We start from the raw sequence: 22,725 nt of genomic DNA on the forward strand, positions 1-22,725 counted from the left end.
AATGTTCACTGATCTCAAATCACCATAACAACTATAATAATGAAGAAAAAGTTGAAAATAGTGTAAGAATTACCAAGTGTGACAGAAAGTGAGCTTAACGCTGTCGGAAAAAATGGTGCTGATAGACTTGCTTGACACAGGGTTGCCTCAAACCTTCAATTCGTAAAAACCACAACAACAACAACAACACAGTATCTGTAAAATGCAATAAAACCAGGTATATCTGTATGCTTCTTAAATCTCTTCTGATATGTCACCTGTTTTTCTTGTGTCACTTCTTACAGAACTGAAGTCAGTTGTCGTATACAATGTCTCGTATTTGGGTTTTATCTCTTTGTTTTCCCTGGTGTCATTTAACTTGTCGTTCTATCTGTCTTATTTCATATAAGTGGAAGTTAGCTCTGGGATACTGGTTCTCACACTTGAGAGTGTAGCAGAATATCCTGGAAGGCATGTTAAAACACAGATTGCTGGGTTTAGCCCCAAAGTGCCTGATTCAGGTGGTCTTGGATGGGGGCCAATAATTTGTGTTTATAATAAGTTCCCAGAAGATGCACTTACTACTGATATAGCAGGAACTCTTTGAAAACCACTGCTTCTATACTGTTCATATCTTTAATTTTTCTAAGATTGCCCATTATATTCAGTAATGAATAAGATTTTTAAAAAGCTGAATGAATTCAGTAAAGTTACATGATACCAAATCAGTATACATAAATCTGTTGTGTTTCAACTATGCTTCAATTAAAAAAAATTTTGTTTTTTACACTAATACCAACTATTAGAAAGAGAAATTAAGAAAACCATCTCATTAACAATTACATACAAAAAATACTTAGGAATAAACTTAACCAAGGAAGTGAAAGACCTATGCACTAAAAATTTTGGGACATCAATGAAAGAAATTAAAACTGACACAAACAAATGGAAAGATATTCCATGCTGATTGGAAGAAATAATATTGTTAAAATGTCAATACTACCCAAAGTAATCTAGAGATTCAATACAATCGTTACCAAATAAGTTAAATTTATTTAAATATGTGAAAATTCCAATGGCATTTTTCATAGAAGTAGGACAAGTAATCCTAAAATTTGTATGGAACCATAAACGACTCCAAATAGCCAAAGAAAAACAAAGCTGAAGGCATCATGCTCCCTGATTTCAATATGTACTACAAAGCTATAGTAATTAAAAATGTATAGCATTGGCATAAAAACAGACACACAGGGGCGCCTGGGTGGCTCAGTCAGTTAAGCGTCCAACTTCAGCTCAGGTCATGATCTCACGGTCCGTGAGTTCGAGCCCCGCGTCGGGCTCTGTGCTGACTGCTCAGAGCCTGGAGCCTGTTTCAGATTCTGTGTCTCCCTCTCTCTCTGACCCTCCCCCGTTCATGCTCTGTCTCTCTCTGTCTCAAAAATAAATAAACGTTAAAAAATTTTTTTTTTTAAACCAGACACACAGATCAGTGAAACAGATAGAAAGCCTAGAAATAAGCCCATGCGTGTATGGTCAACTTAGGATAAAGCCAAGAATAGACAACGGGGAAAGACCATGTCTTCGATAAGCAATGTTGGGAAAATTGGACAGCTGCACGCAAAAGAATGAAACTAAACCACTATCTTACACCATACACCTAAACAAACTCAAAATGGATTAAAGACTTGAATATAAGACTTGAAACAATGAAACTCTGAAAGAAAATACAGGCAGTAATTACCTTGATGTCAGTGTTGGTGATGTGTTTTTGGATGTGACACCAAAAGCAAAAGTAAACAAGTCGGACTACATCAGACTAAAAAGCTCTTGCACACTTAAGAAAACCAACAAAACAAAAAGGCAACCTGTTGAATGGGAAACCATATTTGAAAATTATATATCCAATAAGAAGTTAAGATCCAAAATACATAAAGAACACCAAAAAACAAACAAAACAAAACAAAACAAAAAACCAATCCAATTAAAGAATGGACAGAGGATCTGAGTAGACATTTTTCCAAAGAAGGTGTACGTATGGCCAATAGACATCTGAAAAGATGCTCAACATCACTGATCCTCAAGGCAATGCAAATCAAAACTACAATGAGTTATCACCTCACACCTGTTAGAATGGCTACCATTACAATCAGAAGAAATAACAAGTGTTGGCTAGGATTTGGAGAAAAGGGAGCCCCCCATGTGCACTGTTGGTGGGTATGTGAATTGGTATAGCCATTATGGAAAACAGTATGGATGTTTCTCAAAAAATCAAAAATAGAAGTATCATATCCACCAATTCTACTTCTGGGTAATTGTCTAAAGAAAATTAAAACACTAACTGTAAAAGATATATTCATTCCCTTGTTCATTATATTATTATTTATAATTCCCAAGACATGGAGGCAACTTAAGTGTCCATTGATGGATGAGTGAATCAAGAAAATGTAGTGTGTATATATATACAATAGATTATTATTCAGCTATAAGAAGAAGGAAATCTTGCCATTTGTGATAACATGGATAGACCTTGAGGACATTCTGCTAAGTAAAAAGAGAGTAAGGAAAATACCAAATGATCTCACTTACAGGTGGACTATTGAAAACAATCTCAGAGATAGAGAAAACGTTTTGGAAGTGCAGTGGGTAGGGAATAGTTGGAGAGAGTCAAAAGGTACAAACTTTGAGTTATAAAGTAAGTCCTAGAGATGTAATATACACCATGGTGGCTATCGTTAATAATATATGGTATATTTGAAAGTTGTTAACTTAAATTTTAAAAGTTCTCATCACAAGAAACAATTTTATAATTGCCTATGGTGCAGAGGTTAACTAGAATTATTTGGATCATTTTGCAATACATCCAAATATTAAATCATTGTTATATACCTGAAACCAATATAATATTGTATATCAATTATAACTTGACCAAAAAAGAAGTAACTGGTCAAATTTCTAAATTGCCATTTAAAAAATTAATTCAGATTATTTTCTGTATAGCTCTAATGTGTAAGCAGTCACTCAGAAAACATTTACTTTATTCCCACTATGTGCTTGACATTGTCCAAGGTTATAAAGATGGAAAAGTCATGGTCTTGAAGGGTCTCCAACCTCAAGTAACTCTTAGTCTTGTGGAAGATGGATATATAAGCTAACTTGTATAAGACTTCACGATCAGTGCTCTGACAAGGCTACATACAGACTATAATGAAACCATGATTGCCTGGCACTAAATTCATGAGATTCTTCCCTTTTTTAGGGTATAATAAAGAAATGAAAGGTTTTTCCTTATTTTCCTTGGCTGCATATATCAGAAATGGCCCCTCTGGCCTCAGCTGCATCTCCTATCAAGCACTGTGATATTGCTGTCTTAGCCATTCTATATGCTCTGACCACAGAGTAAGCAAACAGATGAAGCTTCCTTTTTTTGGGGGGGTTGGGGGTGGGGGGTGGGGTTCAAGGTCCAGAGCTGGCAGTTTTATTAGGGTGGTAAAAATGTTAGAAAATGGAAGAGCAAATGTATTTTTAATAGGTCTTCGCTAAGGAGAGCCACAGGTTATGTCGAAAGGAAAAAAATGGAATATATAATTAAGGCAAAAATACACCTTTGGCCCCATAGCAAAATTGAGAGGAAGGTATAGAGATTTCCATACACCCACTACCCCTAGGCATGTATAGCCTCCCTCATTATCAACATTACTTACCACAGTGGTACATTTGTTATAATTGATAAACCTACACTGATGAATTATAGATACCCAAAGTCCATGGTTTATATTAGAAATCATGGTGTTGTACTTTTTATGGGTTTGTACAAATATATCATGACACGTATCCTATAGAGTATTTTCAGTGCCCTAGAAAGCTTCCATGCTCTGTCTATTCATCCCTCCTCACACCCCAACCCCCGGTAACCACTGATCGTTTTACTGTTCATAGTTCTGCCTTTTACATAATGTCTTATAGTTCAAGTCATGTGATATGTAGCCTTTTTACATTGGCTTCTTTCACTTGGTAACATGTATTTTCATGACTTTTTAGCTCATATCTTTTTAGTATCAAATAATATTCCATTACCTGGATGTACTACAGTTTATGCATCCATTCGCCTACTAAAGCACATCTTGACTGCTTTTTAAAAAATTTTTTTAACATTCATTCATTTTTTGATAAAGACAGAGCACAAGTGGGGGAGGGGCAATGAGAGAGGAAGACACAGAATCCGAAGCAGGCTCCAGGCTCTGAGCTGTCAGCACGGAGCCCGACGCGGGGCTCGAACTCACAGACTGCGAGATCATGACCTGAGCCGAAGTCGGATGCTTAACTGACTAAGCCACCCAGGCGCCCCTTGACTGCTTTTAAATTTTAAAAATTATGAATAAAGCTGCTCTAAATATCCCTATGCAGTTTTTTGTGTAGACATAGTTTTTAACTCCTTGGGTAAATACCAAGGAATATGACTGCTGGACCGTATGAGAAGAGTATGTTAATTTTGAAAGAAAAAGCCAAACTGTCTTAAAGTGGTTGTACCATTTTGCATTCCCACTGGCAATGAATGATTTCCTGTTGTTCGTCATCCTCATCAACATTTGATGTTGACAGTGTTCCAGATTTTGGCCCTATAAGGGCATCTCCTTGTTTTAATTGGCATTTCCCTGATGACATATGTTGTGGAACCTCTCTTGATAGGCCTCTTTGCCCTCTGATTATCTCCTGTGGTGAGGTATCTCTTAAGGTTTTTGGCCATATTTTAATCAGGTTGTTTTCTTTCTTATCATTTAGTTTTTAGTGTTCCTTGTATATTTTGATTAATGGTCCTTTATCAGATGTGTCTTTTGCAAATTTTTTCTACCAATCTGTGGCTTGTCTTCATTCCTCCATTTTTAAAGACCAAATAGTTTTGTAGAAAATTGGGTCCTGCAAAAAGTCTTAAGTGCTATTTCTGTAGAGAGCATTTCTTTGTTGCTGTAGGGAAGAAGTAGAAGGTCATGTGCTATTGAGATTCCTGTCTCCATGTAGCTTAAAAGAAAATGCAAATTAACATGAGAAGTAGAGAGCAATGATAGTCTTTAATTTTATGTCAAATGCCATAGCATATTAAGAGTTCACAGTTTAGAGAAACATTGAAGTAGACTGAGGTAGAAGAGGGAATCTGTGGAAATTGAATTTACTGAGTGGCCTTGAAATCTAGTTCTGTCTTCAACAGTGGCAGAGGCAGAAAATGACATTCCAGCTGAGAAACTGGATTCAGAGTTATAAAAATTTCAGTTTATATTGTAGAGGGAAAAATTGATTATGCTTTAGATTTAGATTCTGAATATTCTCAGATCTGTAAGACTGGATTTTTTTTAGCTAGAGGGACTAGAGGTATAAATCCTACATCATTCCAAATGGTTCTATTTATAGCAGATGGCTAGGTTGCGTGTTTCACATGGCAATAGAAAGAATATATTAGCCCAGCTTATTTGCATTCATATGAGTGTATTATAACACTTAAAATGTTGTACTTTGGCATTTAAAAATATATATATGCTATATTTCTCAAACCTATGGAATATTTGCCTTATGTTTTATTTGGTAAATCTACCTTGTTAACAATTTGAAATATTATTATAATATTACAATGATATAGTGTCAAATATACTGGTTTTTAAATTTTAACTTTATTTTTTTAATGTTTTATTTATTTTTGAGAGAGAGAGACAGAGACAGAGACAGAGACAGAGAGTGAGCAGGGGAGGGGCAGAGAGAGAGAGAGAGAGGGAGACACAGAATCCGAAGCAGACTCCAGGCTCCAAGCTGTCAGCACAGAGCCTGACATGGGGCTTGAACCCATGAACTGTGAGATCATGACCTGAGCCAAAGTCAGACGGTTAACCAACTGAGCCTCCCAGGCACCCCCATTTTAGCTTTATTTTTAGTATCAGTGACCTATTCTAGTTTTATTATTCTTCCTCTGATTATGTAGTAATAATAGTGTGATCCTTAAAACATACTACACATACGTTATCATTGCACACAGGCATTTTTGAACACTGCTGATTTAAAATTTTCCATTGTAAAGTTCTTTCTAAAGCCTTTTACTTTGTTAATTGGAAAATGCTGCCACTGTTGACAGAGATATTATCCATTTAGCTGAGGCCACCTTTGTACCTAAATTACCGTATGTGAAATTTGGGTTGTTCATCTGGACTTATAATAATTTCTGTACCACTCCAGACTGAATTGCAAAGGACTAAAACTCAGATTTAGGCAAAGAAAAAAAACTAAGGGGGTGGTGTAGAAGATGTACAGTATCACACAGCTGATTTCAATTGTGGGTGAATTTCAGGCACAGTTGAATCTAGAATCTCAGATGATGTTATTAGGACTCTTGTTCTGCTTAGTCCTGTGGGATTCAACTTGATTTCAGTTACATAGGGGTAAAGTTGGGGCACCTCTAGGTTAGAGAAGGCTGAGGCCCTATAAATGGCACTTTTGCCTGGAGAAGCAGAAGCTATTTCTGAAAGGAAAAGGTACTTCCCTGACAAAGAAGTAGAAGTTTCCACAGTGGGACCCATGGTTGCTCTTGAACACAATTATCAAAGTTTGTGAAAACTGTTGGTTGGCATTCATCTACTAAGCTTTAGAAAGCATTCGACTTAAAAGACGATTCAGAGGATACCTGGTTCCTTTTCTCTAGACCAAAGTTAGATGCCATCCTAAGACTCACAGACCTTTTAAAAACTGATTTTCAAGCCTGTGGTTTATAAATAGCAGCCTGGTATCAATATTTTGTATAGTCCTTCTTGGGCAAAGTAATTAAACATATCCACCCCTCAGTTTCCTAATCTGTTTAAAAAATACTAAAGCAGTTAAATTGACTAAGCTCTGAGGTCATTTCTGTTTCTAAGAATATATGATTCAATGATTCTCTTGCAAAAGTGATTATAGGTTGGCTTTCCTGTCTTTTGTCTTTTTTCTCTCTTTTCTAGACTATGTACATTGAGTGGAAACTATCTATGCTCTTGAAAAGCCAAATTCTGTAAAAACTTCCTGCAGTGATAGAAATGATCCATGCAGCTATTGAAATGTGGCTGGTGTAACTTGGGAAATGAATTTTTAATCTAGTCGTAATTACTTTTGATTCAAATGAAAACAGCCCCAACTCTGGCACTACCTTTTTTCAACAAGATTTTTATGTAATAGTTGAAATTTTAAAATAAAATTTGTAAGCTATGTGATGAATTTCAAAGCAGCAATCCCCCCTCCCCCCACTTTCTTTTCAGTCTCCCGCACACAGCTACTCAAGCTACGACTCTGGCAAAAATGAGAGTGTAGACCGAGGTGCCGAGGACCTGTCTCTAAACAGGGGCGATGAGGATGAAGACGACCACGATGACCACGACGATTCTGAGAAAGTTAACGAGACTGATGGCGTTGAGGCAGAGCGGCTGAAAGCTTTCAATGTGAGTCCCACCACCGCCCCCCCTCCCCGCCCCTGTGGGTTACTTTTTACCACTTCACTTTCATGTTGTTGCTTGTTGGTAAACGTGGATATTCTAGAGACGTGTTTGTTTAATTTACAGAAGGATTTAAAAAGTACATGAAACTCTCTTTGCCAACCAGACACCAGAATTGCTGGGTTTTGTTTAGAATTTTACAGCCAAATGTGAGCTGAAAACTGGATTTGTGTTGTGTGAGTATGCATGTTTACCTAGAGGATGAGGGGGTCTCCGCTTATTCCTCGCAAGAGTATGCCTGTCATCAGTTATTTCTTTTGCCTTCCTGGCTTATCTAATTATGCATGACAAAAGAGTCCCCCTTGTTATCAGAGATTAGTACACTGTGCAGGGTAGCAATGTAGCAGCCATACTGATCATTAATGGAGAATTTTATGGGGTGCTTAATTGTCACAGTCTGCTGTTATTTCCTGAATTTTTTTTTCCTACATGATAGTCTATACTTTTCTGTCTGTCTGTCTGTCTGTCTGCCTCTCTCTCTCTTTCTCTCTAGTTTTTTTTTTTTATCCAACCATTTAAAAAGCCTTTAAAAGGTGTTTGCTTAAGATCTCTGGCTTTCCATTGCAAAGTTCTCCAGTGCATAAAGCAGAAAAGAGTATTTTCCTATCGGTAATCAAGACAGGAAGCTAGGAACAGCAGAGAGCAGTCCTCCAAACCCTTCTCCTCTGTCTCCCTCTTGCCAACAGATGTTTGTCAGGCTGTTTGTAGATGAAAACTTGGACCGAATGGTCCCAATCTCTAAGCAGCCCAAAGAAAAGATCCAGGCTATCATTGACTCATGCAGGCGACAGTTCCCTGAGTATCAAGAGCGTGCCAGAAAACGTATACGTACTTACCTCAAGTCCTGCAGGCGGATGAAAAGAAGTGGTTTTGAGATGGTGAGTTTTGAATTAAAACACAGCCCTAGATTCCATCAAAATCCCACATGTAAACCATGACACTATTTTTTTTTCATCTTAGTGTCTTTTTTATTTTTTCCATAATGTCAGGTCAAAGGGGTTTTTGTTTGCTTGTTTGTTTTTACCCCCTTCTCCTTTTCATCTTCCCGAAGTATTTATCCCCTTTGTTATTCAATAAGGCATAGCTGGTGAGACCAGCTTACAGGCCCACATGGTACCATGTCACAGCAAATGAGGGCAATCTGCGTAAAACCCAGTGAGAACCAGCATCTCATTCGTGTTCGTTTTCTGTCACTACCAAAGTGGGTATAAGGTTAATCAAGGCTTGAAGCACCAGTTGCTGCTTTAGGTGGCACGTGAGAATGGCTTTGTCTGGAGCCAAAGGAAATGGATGACTCCACCTAAATAATACTGTTTTCATACCAATGGTTAACAAATTGCAAGCCTTGAAAGTTAAAGATCAGTAAGATAAGGCTTTGTTGTACTCAGTGTATTTATGCGCTTGTGGATGGTAACATGAGCTTTTATATTCCTCTGGGCTCTCTAGATGGACGAGATTATGCTGACATTAGATCCTTATGGGTGGAAATCAGGTATCAGTGCTTTTTGAACTTTATTTCACCTTTCTCTAATTGTTATGCCCAGAAATAGCGTATTCGTTTACAATGTATTTTTTTTTATTTTTGTTTTTTGTGTATGTGAGCAGAGATGTATTAAAAATTCTCTGAATCGATTTATTTCCCTTTCGTGGGTCCATCAAAGCCAAGGCTGATAGTGATGGCGATCGGTGCCTGTAATGTGTTAGTTGCGAAGGGTGATGTTAGTGAAGCTACAAGAGGTTTCAGAGTATGTCATATAGGAGAAATAGGTTTTTCGATCTGAATGAAATGACCAAAGCAGCAAGTCTACTATCGACTATTAATTCTTCTTCACTGGCTTGTAAAAATACCTTCGACATTTTTTAAAACCGAATGGCTGCTATTGAGAGGCGTGTGCCTAGATGGAGCACAAGGTTCAGTCCTCAGAGAGCCCGGTTTGGCATTCTGGATCCATCACTTTGTAGCTGTGTGTGACCCGGCAAGTCAGCTGCCTGTACTTAGGTACCTCCTCTGGAGATGATCACTCCTGATTTATAAGGTCATGAGGATTACATAAATTGTCACTTGGAAAAGCTCTGCGAGCCATTACTGACAGATAGTCACCACTCAGTAAATCTTAAATCCGAAATTATTTTCAAACATTATTTAATCTATCATTTGATAAAAGCTTCCCAAAATGTTTGTGTTAAACAATCACAAAATACTCCAGTTAAGTATTTGCTTACTTCTTGGAAGTAATAACCATATTGAAGTCAGAGATTGTGGTGCATGTGTCATTTTAAGGGGCACATGGGTGGCTCAGTCTGTTAAGCGTCCGACTTCAGCTCAGGTCATGATCTTGCGGCCGGTGGGTTTGAGTCCTGCGTTGGACTCTGTGCTGACAGCTCGGAGCCTGGAGCCTGGTTAGGATTCTATGTCTCCCTCTCTCTCTCTGCCCCTCCCCCCTCCCCTCAGAAATAAACATTAAAATTTTTTTTAAATAAAAATGGCATTGTTATGCCTGATCAAACTAAATTTGACAGAAAGGCAGTATGGTATAAGAGAGAAGGAGAGTTTGCTTGAAGAAAATAAAGTTATTTCTCCCATTATTGAATTATTTAAAAATTATTATTACCTACTCCACAGGAGAGAGATGACAGACAGAAAGGGTATCTAAACATGTATGGAAGCCTAGAAGAGTCCTGGTGTTGACATTTGGTTCAGGACCACTTAACAGCTGATGTAAAATTGCAGGTGAACGTAAATGTGTCTCACAGAGTATGATATACAATATATACTCTTCTTTTTCAGTAACAAAGATGATATCATATACCAAGGTTTTTATTTACCAGCATCTGGCATTACTATCTTTTCCTAATCTTGTCATATTTTTTAGAGATTTTATGATAAAATTTATCTTCTTTTACATTAATCTTTAAGAGAAAGAAGTCATTGTTCTGTAAAATTCTTGATTTCTCTAAGACATACCTTACACTTTCAAGTTTTTCTATTGATTGTACTTATATGTTTACTTTAATATGCACATCTATTTGTTGTAAATTCTGTGCTATGCATAGAGAAAACAAAAGTTGACTAATTCAAAGTCAAGTAGTTTTACTAACTAATGCTAAAGAAATATGCTGTAAGAATTCATTTATTCAACAACGCACATAACATTATATAAAGTAATAAGCAAGAATATTAGAGATTTCTACCCACTTAATTAGAAAAATAAAACATGTTCCCTGATCATTATGATTCATTGAGGTGACAAGTTGTGGGAAGTAAAACAGTCAAGTAACAAGGTCGAATAAAATTAAATGTTACGTGAACAACATGAATGAAAATTTATATTGTAGGTTCTTTTTTTTTTTTTTTTTTTTTGAGAGAGAGAGAGGGCACATGTGAATATACACGTGTGTGAGCAAGAGGGGAGGGGCAGAGGGAGAAGGAGAGAGAGAGAGAGAGAGAGAGAGAGAGAGAGAGAGAGAGTCTTAAGCAGGCTTAATGGCCAGGACAGAGCCTGATGCAGGGCTTGAACACACAACCGTGAGATCATTACCTGAGTGGAGTTGAAGTCTGGCGCCTAACTGACTGAGCCACCCAGATGCCCCAGTTTATTTTTTTATACATTTACTTAGTAATGTACTACTGGCAATAATAAATCTAGCATCTAGTTGATACTTGGTATCTTGATTTTTTTTTTTCCTTAATGTATCACTTTATTGTCGTGGGGCATGGGGAGGATCATGTGTCATTTTGAATACTTACCCTTATCTAGAGCAGATAGGAAAATGTATGACTACTCCAGATAGTAAGTACAACTAAATATTGTATTTGAATATCTTTTGTCATCACTTTTTAAATTTGATATAATACCCATCATTTCTTTTTTATTGAGACATCATTAAATAAAAGAATCTTTCCTCTAATGTGTTTTGTGTAGTTAGACATGAAAAAAAAATCTCAATTTCAGTGTGTAGTTACTTTTACACTCAAATTATTCTGTAGCATTGAACAGGTCAACAGAGAAACATAAAGAATTTTTAAATATGTTTATTTAAAACATAATTAAAAATTTTTTTTAATTTTTTAAAAAATTAAAAATTTAAAAAATTTTTTAAATATGTTTATTTAAAACATAATTTTTTTAATTTTTTTAAAATTTTTTTAAAAATTAAAAAAAATTTTTTTTTAATGTTTGTTTATTTCTGAGAGAGACAGAGACAGTGTGTGAGTGGGGGAGGGGCAGGCGGAAAGGGAGACAGAATCCAGAGCAGCCTCCAGTCTCTGAGCAAGCTGTCAGCACAGAGCCTGACACGGGGCTTGAACTCACAAACTGTGAGATCATGACCTGAGCCGAAGTCGGACACTTAACCAACTGAGCCACCCAGGTGCCCCTAAATATTTTTTTAAAATGAAATTATTAAGTGTAGGATTATTTGGTAGGGGATTCCATATCTAAAACAAAAGTGGCATTCAGTAAGCTTAGCTCTTCCAATTATTTGGGGTGTCTAAGCCAGAAGATGCCTTAAGTAGAATGAAACACAAAATATTGAATTATATATTTTGTGCTGACTGTAAGAAATTCAAAGAGATAATCCCATAGAAGTGGTTTATCACAACATATATTAGTACTGTACTTGAGGATCTTGGCATTTACTTTTATTAATTTCCTGCTATCATTAATATATGTAAAATTTATGTATGGTTAATTATTCTACACTATCGCTTAAGAATTTAGATGCTGACGTAAACACTTTTAACTGACTTCACTGAATGGATACAAATATGAGACTATGTGTTTATGAATTTCTTTTTCACTACAATTATCAAGACCTTACAAATCTTGATTGCTTAAGCAGCCAAAATTTCATGCTATTACTCCAAATAGTCTCCAAGTAATAGGTGAAGGACAGTAACTATATTATTATTCTTTTCTATACATTTTCACTAACACTGTCACCAATAATCTGAAATAATAAAATCCTCCGTGTTGAATATAAAAGGGCATATTCTATGAAAAATAAATCTCATAAGTTTGATCTAGAGTGTTTCAGTTTTCATTAGATTTTTAGAACTCAGTGAGTTAAGCAGTCATGAAATTAATCCTTTAACAAATATATCAAATCACTACTGATTCATTTGTGCAGCTTAGACTCTCAAATTGCTTTGGCTAGTTTTCTAAAAAACATATGATGATTTTTCTAGAAAAAAAAATCTATTTCTCCAAAGTGTCCTGATCTTAAATTCAAGAACATCTATAACAGATAAGTTCATAAAAGCAAAACTTTATGAACAAGGTAGGGTTGGTCCATACCTGAGTATAGTCTGAGTTATGTGATTTATCTTTTTATTTTCTGAGCTTGTATTGTTAGAGACTTTTTCACCATGCTGCATATGTTTACGTGTGTTTGTATAAAACCCAAAGGTAATATTTAGGAGAGTCAGCCTAAGATGCTTGCTGTCCGTCATTCCTACTGTATCCCAAATTTTGCCACTATACCAAGTTAGATCAGGTTGCCTAGGTATTTGAATTCAATAAATTTAGCTTCTTGAAAAATTTCCTGCTTACTTACTTTTTAATTCATGTGATTAACTATGTTTGAAGAAATGAGTCTATGAAATTTTTGTAATATTTTGCTGATGACATTGTCCATTAGGCTACTAAATATCCATATTAAATTACCTTAGCTCAGAAACTTCTTTTAGAACGTAATACAAGAAAAAAAAAATGCTTCTCCTGTGGAAGTAGAATGCTTTCTGTTTTCTCTCTGCTAGGACAATGCAACTAAATATATTCACATTTGTGCCTCATTGCCACGAAGTTCAGAGCCAAAGTTTATCCGAGGTTCTAGTCATCTTTTTGTTCAGTTTATCATAGAGTATATATCATAGCATAGCATAGAGTACATAACAGTTTTAAGAAAAAAGTGAGATGTAAGTTTTAAAAAGTATTTAAATCTGATTATGCAAACAAATTTTAATACTATAATCAAAGCTCTTCATTATAGTATTTTGTTAAATTACATCCTATAATATCCCTGTTAGCTATTTTGATATCTGGCCTTCTGAACTCATGATTCCTTCATTAGAAAAGAAATAATGTTTAGGAAATAGTACATTTTTTTTCCTAGGGAATTTCACTAATTACATCATTTGCCTTGAGTTGTCTCATGCAGATGAAAGTAGAGAGATCAGAATTTGTTTTCAATTTAAAACTTCCCTAATATGAGCATTGCAAAAACTACAGTTGATACTTGCTATTCATTCTTAGCTAATGGAAATATTATAAAATAGGAATTAAAGCGCTTCTTTAAATTAAAACTTTGATTAAAGGTATACCCATCCCTTCATACAAGGTCATGATTAAAAACTCTCTAATACCTGTGCAGCCATTATTTGTGTTATTATTCGCACAACTATGTACATTTCTGTCTTTGTGACCAATTAACTTAATTGATGCTAATTAGCAAACACATTTTGTTTAAATTCCCCACCTGCTACTTGTACCAATTTATGGGCTCTTTTTCATACAGGTCGTCTACCATCCCCTGGGATACTTTCATATCCTCTCCTGAGTCCTTTATTCATGGTATTTCTTTTTAATTGTATCTTCTAATACTCTGCTTAGTAATTTTGCTATCTGGTCTTTTGAATTCACAATGCTTTTACTTTCTCAGTTTCTGTGATCTGCATCTTTGTTTCATGTTGGCTGTCGTTAGCATGGATGTAACTTAGTCTTAGTTATCACTCAGCCTGCACAAGCAATATTAAGAACTTTCATGGTCACCTAAAATTTTTCAAGTATTTGCCACTATCTTTACAGAGGAGATGTCCTCATTGTGTTTGCCCCTGGATGACCCTGCAGCCTCTGTTCCCCCCTGTTCGGTCTGTTTCATAAAGCTGCTTCATCAACCATCCCAATGCTCACATTCTCAGTTTTCCCTTTTCACTGAGAGAGGGAAATTTCTTCTCTTCTGCCTTATCAAAAGGTCCCTAGACAAAGAAAATATTTCATCTTGGATCTTCTCTTCTACAGTCTGAAACCATCCTTCTTTGCCAGGCTTCCTGAAAGATTATTTTATACTCACAGATCACACTTATTACAACCAACTCCCCCACTGGTCCCTCTTCCAGACTCTGGTTCTCACCAACCCATTGAATTGGTTTTTTAAAAGACCACATGACTGCCTTTGCACCAGATCAAACATTGTATTCTTTTTTTTTTTCTTAATGTTTTTATGTATTTTTGAGACAGAGACAGAGCATGAGCAGGGGAGGGGCAGAGAGAGGGGGACACACAGAATCTGAAGCAGGCTCCAGGCTCTGAGCTGTCAGCACAGAGCCCGACATGGGGCTCGAACTCATAGACCGTGAGATCGTGACCTGAGCCGAAGTCGGACGCTTAACCGACTGAGCCACCCAGGCGCCCCCAAACATTGTATTCTTAATGAACTCACCCCCATTTTCTTGAGCATCTTGTTGCTCTCCCTCCTCATTTTCTTTTTCTTGCTTTGGGGCCACTTCCTGAGATCCTGGGCTTGGCCATGTACTGTGTCTTACCTTATCCACAGCCGCAGAGATCTGTTCTGTATAAGCAACTCTGGCAGTGGAAGTCCAGTCGCCTGCAGAGTTTTTGTATTTCACTCCAAATGTCAGCCAGATGCTGGACAAATGTATTGTTATATCTTCACTGAACTCTTTGTATTTTCCATCATCCATCCTCGCCACTGGTCTTTCACCTCATCTACCAGATCACCTGTAAGTTCCTCTTGACTTGCCTTTCTCTGGCAATAGCACCACTATTGTGATTTATAGCTGTATTCATACACCTGAAATGAGATTAGACTTCCTTACACTTATGGCTTGCATCCTACTGCTCATTGAATTCTGTTGATTCTTCCTTTACTATGTTTCCCAAATCAGTCCAATAATTTTGAATTTTATTGGCTACCATTTTAGTTCTATCCCTTCACACCTCATACCTGTACTCATACAGAATTCTAACTCCTCTATTTGCATCTTACCCTCCCTCCCTCGCCTCTATCTGAGGCAGGAACAGAACTAGGATTTGTGCCTGAAATTTATAAAATTGGGGCCTTATATTAAAAGAAAAATACTATAAAATTGTGAGCAAAAAATTATGTAGAACGATGAATATTTGTTTATAGTAAGAAAACACCAAAAATTTTAACAAAACAGAAGTCTTGAAGATTCAGACCCTTTTCCTTTGACATCTCTTTTGACAATTTTCAGACACACATATGAATAGTTACTGATTTTAACTTGGCTTCCCCTCCCTACCTAGAATGCTTACAACATCCAGAAACTCTGGAAGTCCCATCTAGTTAAGGAACCCTAGTATCTAAACTTCCCTGGCTTTATGAGAAACCTGCTTTTGCTCCTGGAGTAGTCTTCCTCAGTTCTGGCTTTGATGGTGTCAGACTTTTGCCATCTCAGAACAAATTCTAAATTTCTTACTGTAATAGAGTATGGGCTCTTGAAACTGAGAGACCTAGGTTCAATTCCTGTACAACTTTGTGTGATTTTTCTGAATCTCCAGTTTTCTAAAGAAGTGGGATGTTGGGGTGTTATATGTAATAATGTATAAGAAATATTTAGAATATAATCTAGCCTCTTTCTACTCTTTCTTCTAATATGCTCAATTAGTTCATTTCTCACCTTAAGCCATCACATGGGATTTCTGGTACTTTTCTCAGTGTGTGCTCTTTTGGTCCACTGATTTTTTCCTTACTTAGGAACTATGGGTGCTATTCTCTCATTATTTACTAAATATATTAAGATTGACAAGTAAATAGAGGGTAAGGAATATAGCCAACATAGTTGTCAGAGTTACTTAGCACTGGATCTTTTAGCAAAATGTTGACCTAAGCCTTATGGAGTACCCCACATAGAGCCCACCCACCTTCCCTCTACAAATATACAGATAATAAGTAAAATATAACAACCTTTTAAATAACCAGATAAGATCAAAATAAATAAAAGGAAAATTTCAGGCTATGAAACTGATAGAAAACTCATAGCCATAATTGTAAGTCTTTAATTTGGTAGGGTAACAGACTAGGAAGATAGAAAAAGTGAATGTAGGCCAAAACAGGTCAGGGTTGTAGTCTGAATGCCCACTTAAGTTCAGGAGATGTGTATTTTAGTTTGCAACTAGACAGGAACATGAACTGAGAATTATATAAAAAACTGGGACTCTGAAAGAGCTACTCCTCTATCAAGGGGAAATTACAGAAAAAGAGAAGAGAAATAGGAAAAAGGAGTTAAGGTGGAGAATAGACTGATAAAGATAGATCTAATAGGCACTCTAGAAGAGAAATTAGAATAAGGACAACAATTCAAACAGATGAGAAGGGAGAATTTTATAGACTTGAGTAAACCAGTGAGTCCTAAGAGCAGGGAAATAGACCCGTGCTGAGCAGTATAAACAGAAACAAATCTGTACCTGTGTGGATCCTAGTGAAAGTACAGCAGTCTCAAGAAATTCTTTAAGGTCACTATGAAGAAACAAGAGATTATCTAAAACGTAAATGCAGAATGGACACACATCTTGTCTTCAAAATAGATGCCAGAAGACCGTCTGTAAGGGACCAAGGACAAAAAGTCTCGATTTTTTTTTTTTTTTGGAGAAACTAGTTTTAATTCACAAATCAAAGCCCAGCTAAACTGTACTTCCAGAGTGAAAAACAAAGTACTACTTCAGTGACCAAGGTTACCACTTACAGGCTGTCTATGGAAAAGCTGAAATGTCCTCCAAGCAGAAGGAAGCTGTGCCCTGAAGGAAACAGTGGTAAATTAGCACCATTGGTGAGAAAATCTGAAAAAACAAAACAAAACAAAACAAAAACCTTGATTTTTAAAGTCAGAGGGTCTTGGTTCTTAGCTCTCCTTTACCAGTTATTGCCGGTGGACCTTGTATAAGTAAGTTTCAGCTTCCTCATGGGAAAAACAGAAACAAATAGCATTTATTTTGCACATGAAAACCAACATCACTTGGTCACTGGAAATAACAAATGGAAAAACTCCCACCTCGCATAGTACCTGGTATCCAAGGAACATGATAAAATGCAGTCTAATCTGAAATTGTGTGCCATGGCTGGCTTTACTGGAACACCCTATCTCAGTCTCTTGAACTATTTGGAAGACTAAATCAAATGTCTCTATCTAGACAGCACTCACTTCTCACTAAAAGCAGCCTTAAATCTTTCTCTCTTCTGTGTGCAAATTGTACTTTGTGGTACATCTTTTGTAGTTTGCTCCTGTCTCATATTGCTGTTATTTATATATGGGCCTTAGCTCCCTTACAAGAAGTTATGTTCCTTGAGTATTATGCTGCTTAACCTGTTCATGTCTGTATCACCTACAATGTCTTACCTAGAGTGCAGTTAATTGCTCAGGAAAGCTGCTCAGTTCCTGCTCAATTCAACTGAATTGAAATTGTCAAGTGAAAGATGAATGAATGGACATTGACTAATGTGTTCCTTTGTGGTAGAAATTAGTTGGGAGATAAGCTCATTTTTATTGTGTGCTATGTGTTTCACAGTCTTCCATAGTTGGCATTTCAAAGTGCTTATATACAATGGAGTATTACTCAGCAGTCAAAAAGAATGAAATCTTGCATTTGCAACAACGTGGATAGAACTAGAGGATATTATACTAAGTGAAATTAGTCAGACAAAGACAAATATCATATGACTTCACTCATATGTGGAATTTAGAATATAAAAGAGCTGAACATAAGGGAAGGGAATATAAAAACAGAGGAACAAAACATAAGAGACTCTTAAATACAGAGAACAAACTGAGGGTTGCTCTAGGGGTTGTGGGTGGGGAGATGGGCTAAACGGGCAAGGGGCATTAAGGAGGACACTTGTTGGGATGAGCACTGGGTGTTATATATAGGGGATGAATCACTGGACTCTACTCCTGAAATCGTTATTGTACTATATGCCAGCTAACTTGGATGTAAATTAGAAAGTAAAAAATAAAAAAAATAAACAAACAAAAGTGATTGCTGACTGAAAATCTAATAGGGAAAAAAAATATATCCCTGAAGAAAAAAAGTTACATTTAATTTTAACTCTTTTTAACTCTTGAAATCCTATTTTAAAAATATTTTCATCTATTTGGCAGTTTGTGTGAACAGGTAGTGACATTAACCAAGTGAATAGATTTTGTATACGGTTTTAGGTTTCACAAATAAGCTATTAGGGCCAAAGATGCCATGATCGGCAACAATCATAAGCATATCTAGTCAGTTATTTTCAGAATTAAAGGATGTTTCCTAGTGGATATTTCAAGTAGTCACTTAGTTAAAAATGAAAATATGTCGGGGCGCCTGGGTGGCTCAGTTGGTTAAGCGTCCGACTTTGGCTCAGGTCATGATGTCATGGCTTGTGAGTTTGAACCCCGCGTCGGGCTCTGTGCTGACAGCTCAGAGCCTGGAGCCTCTTCAGATTCTGTGTATTTCTCTCTCTCTCTGCCCCTCCCCTGCTCACACTCTGTCTCTCTCTGTCTCTCAAAAATAAATATTAAAAAAAAAATGAAAATGTCACTTTAGTTGATAATTCAGTTTTTCTGGTCTTGATCAAAAGTATTATCAGATGGGATTAGCCAAACTGGGCTTCTGAGTATTAAATATGACATAAATCCTCATTTATTTGTGAAAGATCATTATTAATGGCCAATGATGCTCTAAAATTAAGGCCAAAGTGCATACTATTAATTCATAATTGTTGTCAAAGCTTAGATGAAGACTAATTAGCATTTTTGTTGAAAATACATTTCCAAACTCCTTTTAAATAGGTCAAGAGAATTTTCTCAAACTGGATCATCCAAGGATTCACACATAGCTGGATCCATGGGGCCAGACGTCAGTGGCTTGCTGATCCCCTATTTCTCAACCAGGCTTCTTCCTCTCAGGTCCTTGCTACCTGCTGGAAAATGTTGCCATCAGCAGCTCTAAGCCCCTCTTCTTACTTAGCATCCGAGAGCAGTCTTCCAGCTCCAGGTCACCCTTCCCATGAAAGGACTTTAGTCCTATTTAGATCATATATCCATCTCTTGGATGGATGAGCCCTTATGATAGTCATGGCCAGGGTGAGGTCAATGAGGCTCTTTTCTCATAATGTCCAGCAAAACCATCTAGGATGAGGTAAGAACAATTTAATTGTGTTTTTAGTCCACATCCACAAGCTTTACCTGAAACCTTGGATCATATGTGGTCCAAAATTCAGAACTTTTCAGATTTGGGGAACATGATAGAGTATATATTCCAGTTATTGCATAACACTTGCAACAGAGTCGGGGAAAGCAGATCATATACAAATATATTAGTATTTCTGACATAAAAGATCAGAATATTCACAGAAAGTAGGGAAAAGGCCATATCAGTTTTTTTCTGCCAAATTTCCCCAAATTTTTTGGAACAATTTTCAGTTTATACAATATTAGCATTATAGAATTGCTGGTAAAAGGTTGCAAGTCTGTAATTAACATATTCTATTGCACGTGTATTACACCCTACATGCTGGGCATATATTAGATTGTAAACTATGATGGCTGAGACAGTATTGATACTATTTATATATCTGAACATGACATACTTTCTGACATATAGAATGTGCTTATTAGATATGTTTGTTGAATAAGTGAATGTATCAGTGACTTTATGTACATTACTTCATCATGGAATTCCAAAAATTAGCCCATGATATAAATATTATTTTTCTTATTCACAACTTACTGAATGAGCCTTGGTTTTGCCATTTGCAAAAATAGAATTAATGATACCTAGCAGAATGAGTGAGGCTCAGAGAGATTAAAAAGCAAAAGCGGTCAGATTTCAAGTAGCTGATTTCATAATAATATTCAAGTCAGTCACTTCATCACTAAACTATTACTTTATTCCACTGATGGATACAAATGAAGCTGCTTGATTAATTGAAGGGATCCCTTAGGAGCTACAACTTTCTACACAGCCTGTAACAATTATCCCTTTAGGTGTAGATGTATCATTTGGTGGGAGATAAAATATGCATATCATCTAAGCTGCAGAATTTTTAAATTATGTATTCTAGAAAGTAACAAGATTAGGAAAAATAATTTAGGGTCCTATGTCAATTCTGAGTAATGTATCATTTGCTTTAATTATCTTGAAAGAGCTCATTCTACATAAAATCTTGGGTAGATATCACAGTTGCTCCAAATCTGGTCTCATTTATTACTTGATTTAGTTATGCTTAAACCCTGGAGGCTAGTGAGCCTTGCCACAAATAACTACTATAAATCCATGAATACAGTTTTATAGTCATGATTTATTTTTTTTAAGTTTATTAAACTTAAATTTATGTTTCTTGTCTATGCAAGTGGGGGAAGGAAAGAGAGGGAGAGAGAGAGAATCTCAAGCAGGCTCCGGACTATCAGCACAGAGCCTGACATGGGGCCCGAACCCACAAACTGTGAGATCATGACCCGAGCCAAAATCAAGAGTTGGATGCTTAACTGACTGAGCCACCCAGGTGCCCCCAGTCATGATTTATCTTTACTTTTTTATAAAAACAAAACAAAAAAAAAAAAAACCTGGAGCATCTTAAATGTACAACAGTTCTGAGGACACTAACATTGTGTAGTTTATAGTTTTGAGATCAAAAAGTGGACTAGTTTGTTGGTGTGGTATTAAGTTTTACATGTATCTATAAGGAAAGGCACATTTATGTTGTGCCAACAGCAATCACATCTTAAGTCCCCAATTAAAATGTGACTTTTTAAACTCCAAAAGTTCTACACGACAGCTGAGCCATCTGTTTAATGAAACAACCACTGATTTGGTCATAGATAATTATTGCAATAAGAACAGTGCTAGGGAAAGTTCAACTCATGACAGTTAATTACGAAGAGATAATTAGCGAGGGTAGTTAGCATGGTCTCCTCTCTAGGGTAAGAAATAGGTAACAAATCTCATTCCAGGTGTAGATCATGTAAACGGTATAGTTACATATATTTTTGAATCATCATTTAAAAATCTTATTAGATACCAAACAGTATATTTACTGAGCTATGTTTAACCAAAAGGAGAAGTGTTGTTTTTCATAAATTATCTATTGAATTCTATGCATTTTTTTGTCAAAAATATCCTTAGGTTATCACATGGAGGCTTTTGTGTTTCATGGGCACTCTTACCAATGTAAGAGGGAAATTACGGCACTTGTCCCTGGTGGAATCCATGACTACGGTCCTTAACACATTCTGCTAATTACCTTCCAGGAAGACACAAATGCGGGAGTATTAGAGTAAGCTCTCTACCATCAAATGTGGTGAAGGAGAGTTCTGGTGAAGATAGTTCTCAAAACTCACAGTAAATAATAGTTTTAAATTCCTCTATGATAAAATCACTTTGATAAGGAGCAAAAATGATTAATTCCCTTCTTACTGTCTTGGTATAAGTACTTCAGAGTTGTGAAGTACTTATGAAAGTACAAATTATGAAAGAACAAATTATGGAGGGACAATAAGCAGAAGACTTGCAATTGTAGTATCTTCTATCCAAGCGCAGCATAATGGAGCTCCAAGGGTGGTGAAAGCATTGGCATTCATTATTGGCTCATCAGTATTAGAACCAAGGGAATTTTTAACAGATTGCCTCACAGGAAAGAAAGAACCCTGCCTGGCTCCTTATTCTCATTTTGGGCACAAAACTAAGGTTCTCTTATGTTTCATATACAGTGATGTCTTGGCACTTCTGGTTTCTCCAACATGAAAACCGTGTGAGTTTATATTGCGTCCGTGCAGAGTATGTGGCAGAACTGAGAAAAGTTAAACTTATTTTTGTGCTATTAGTGAAGAAAGGTTTTTAAAGAATTAATAGGAAAATGTGTTAGGAGAATTTCAGTCTCTTTAAGAGAAGAATTTTTGTGAGATCCTAATATACTCTTTGCTTAAATGCAAAATAGAGTTAGCTGTAAATGGATTTCTCTGTAGGAGTGTGTAGTATTTAAGATCTCTAACTTTGTTTAAGCTACTGAGACCTTCGGTGTACTTTGGCAATAATTCTTTACTAGGAATTAACTATTACTCCCAACTTATTATCAGACTTAGATATGAATTCAGGTATTTCCACATCCATAGCTGTGTGATCTCAGGCAAGTTATATGATTTCTCCGAACTTCAATTTATCTTTCCTCAATAGGAGTATTATAAATATTTTTCTCAAGAGTTGCTTGGAAAATTAAATTAGATAATGAA

At 36.3% G+C, this 22,725-nt stretch overlaps 1 protein-coding gene across 7 annotated transcripts in view; it reads left to right on the forward strand.

Moving 5' to 3' along the window:
• NOL4 (nucleolar protein 4) overlaps positions 1 to 22,725 on the forward strand; it is a 424,003-nt gene that overhangs the window by 290,295 nt on the left and 110,983 nt on the right. For 4 of the 7 annotated variants that reach the window (XM_049620236.1, XM_049620231.1, XM_049620235.1 and 1 more), the window contains one exon: positions 7,245 to 7,424. In XM_049620236.1, coding sequence (XP_049476193.1) covers positions 7,245 to 7,424 — 180 coding nt within the window. Of the gene's footprint in view, positions 1 to 7,244; positions 7,425 to 8,164; positions 8,357 to 22,725 lie in introns of all 7 variants that reach the window. The other 3 variants (XM_049620230.1, XM_049620233.1, XM_049620232.1) reach the window with 1 other exon arrangement.

Source organism: Panthera uncia, assembly GCF_023721935.1.
Source record: "Panthera uncia isolate 11264 chromosome D3 unlocalized genomic scaffold, Puncia_PCG_1.0 HiC_scaffold_8, whole genome shotgun sequence".
In the NCBI taxonomy this organism is placed as follows: Eukaryota; Metazoa; Chordata; class Mammalia; order Carnivora; family Felidae; genus Panthera; species Panthera uncia.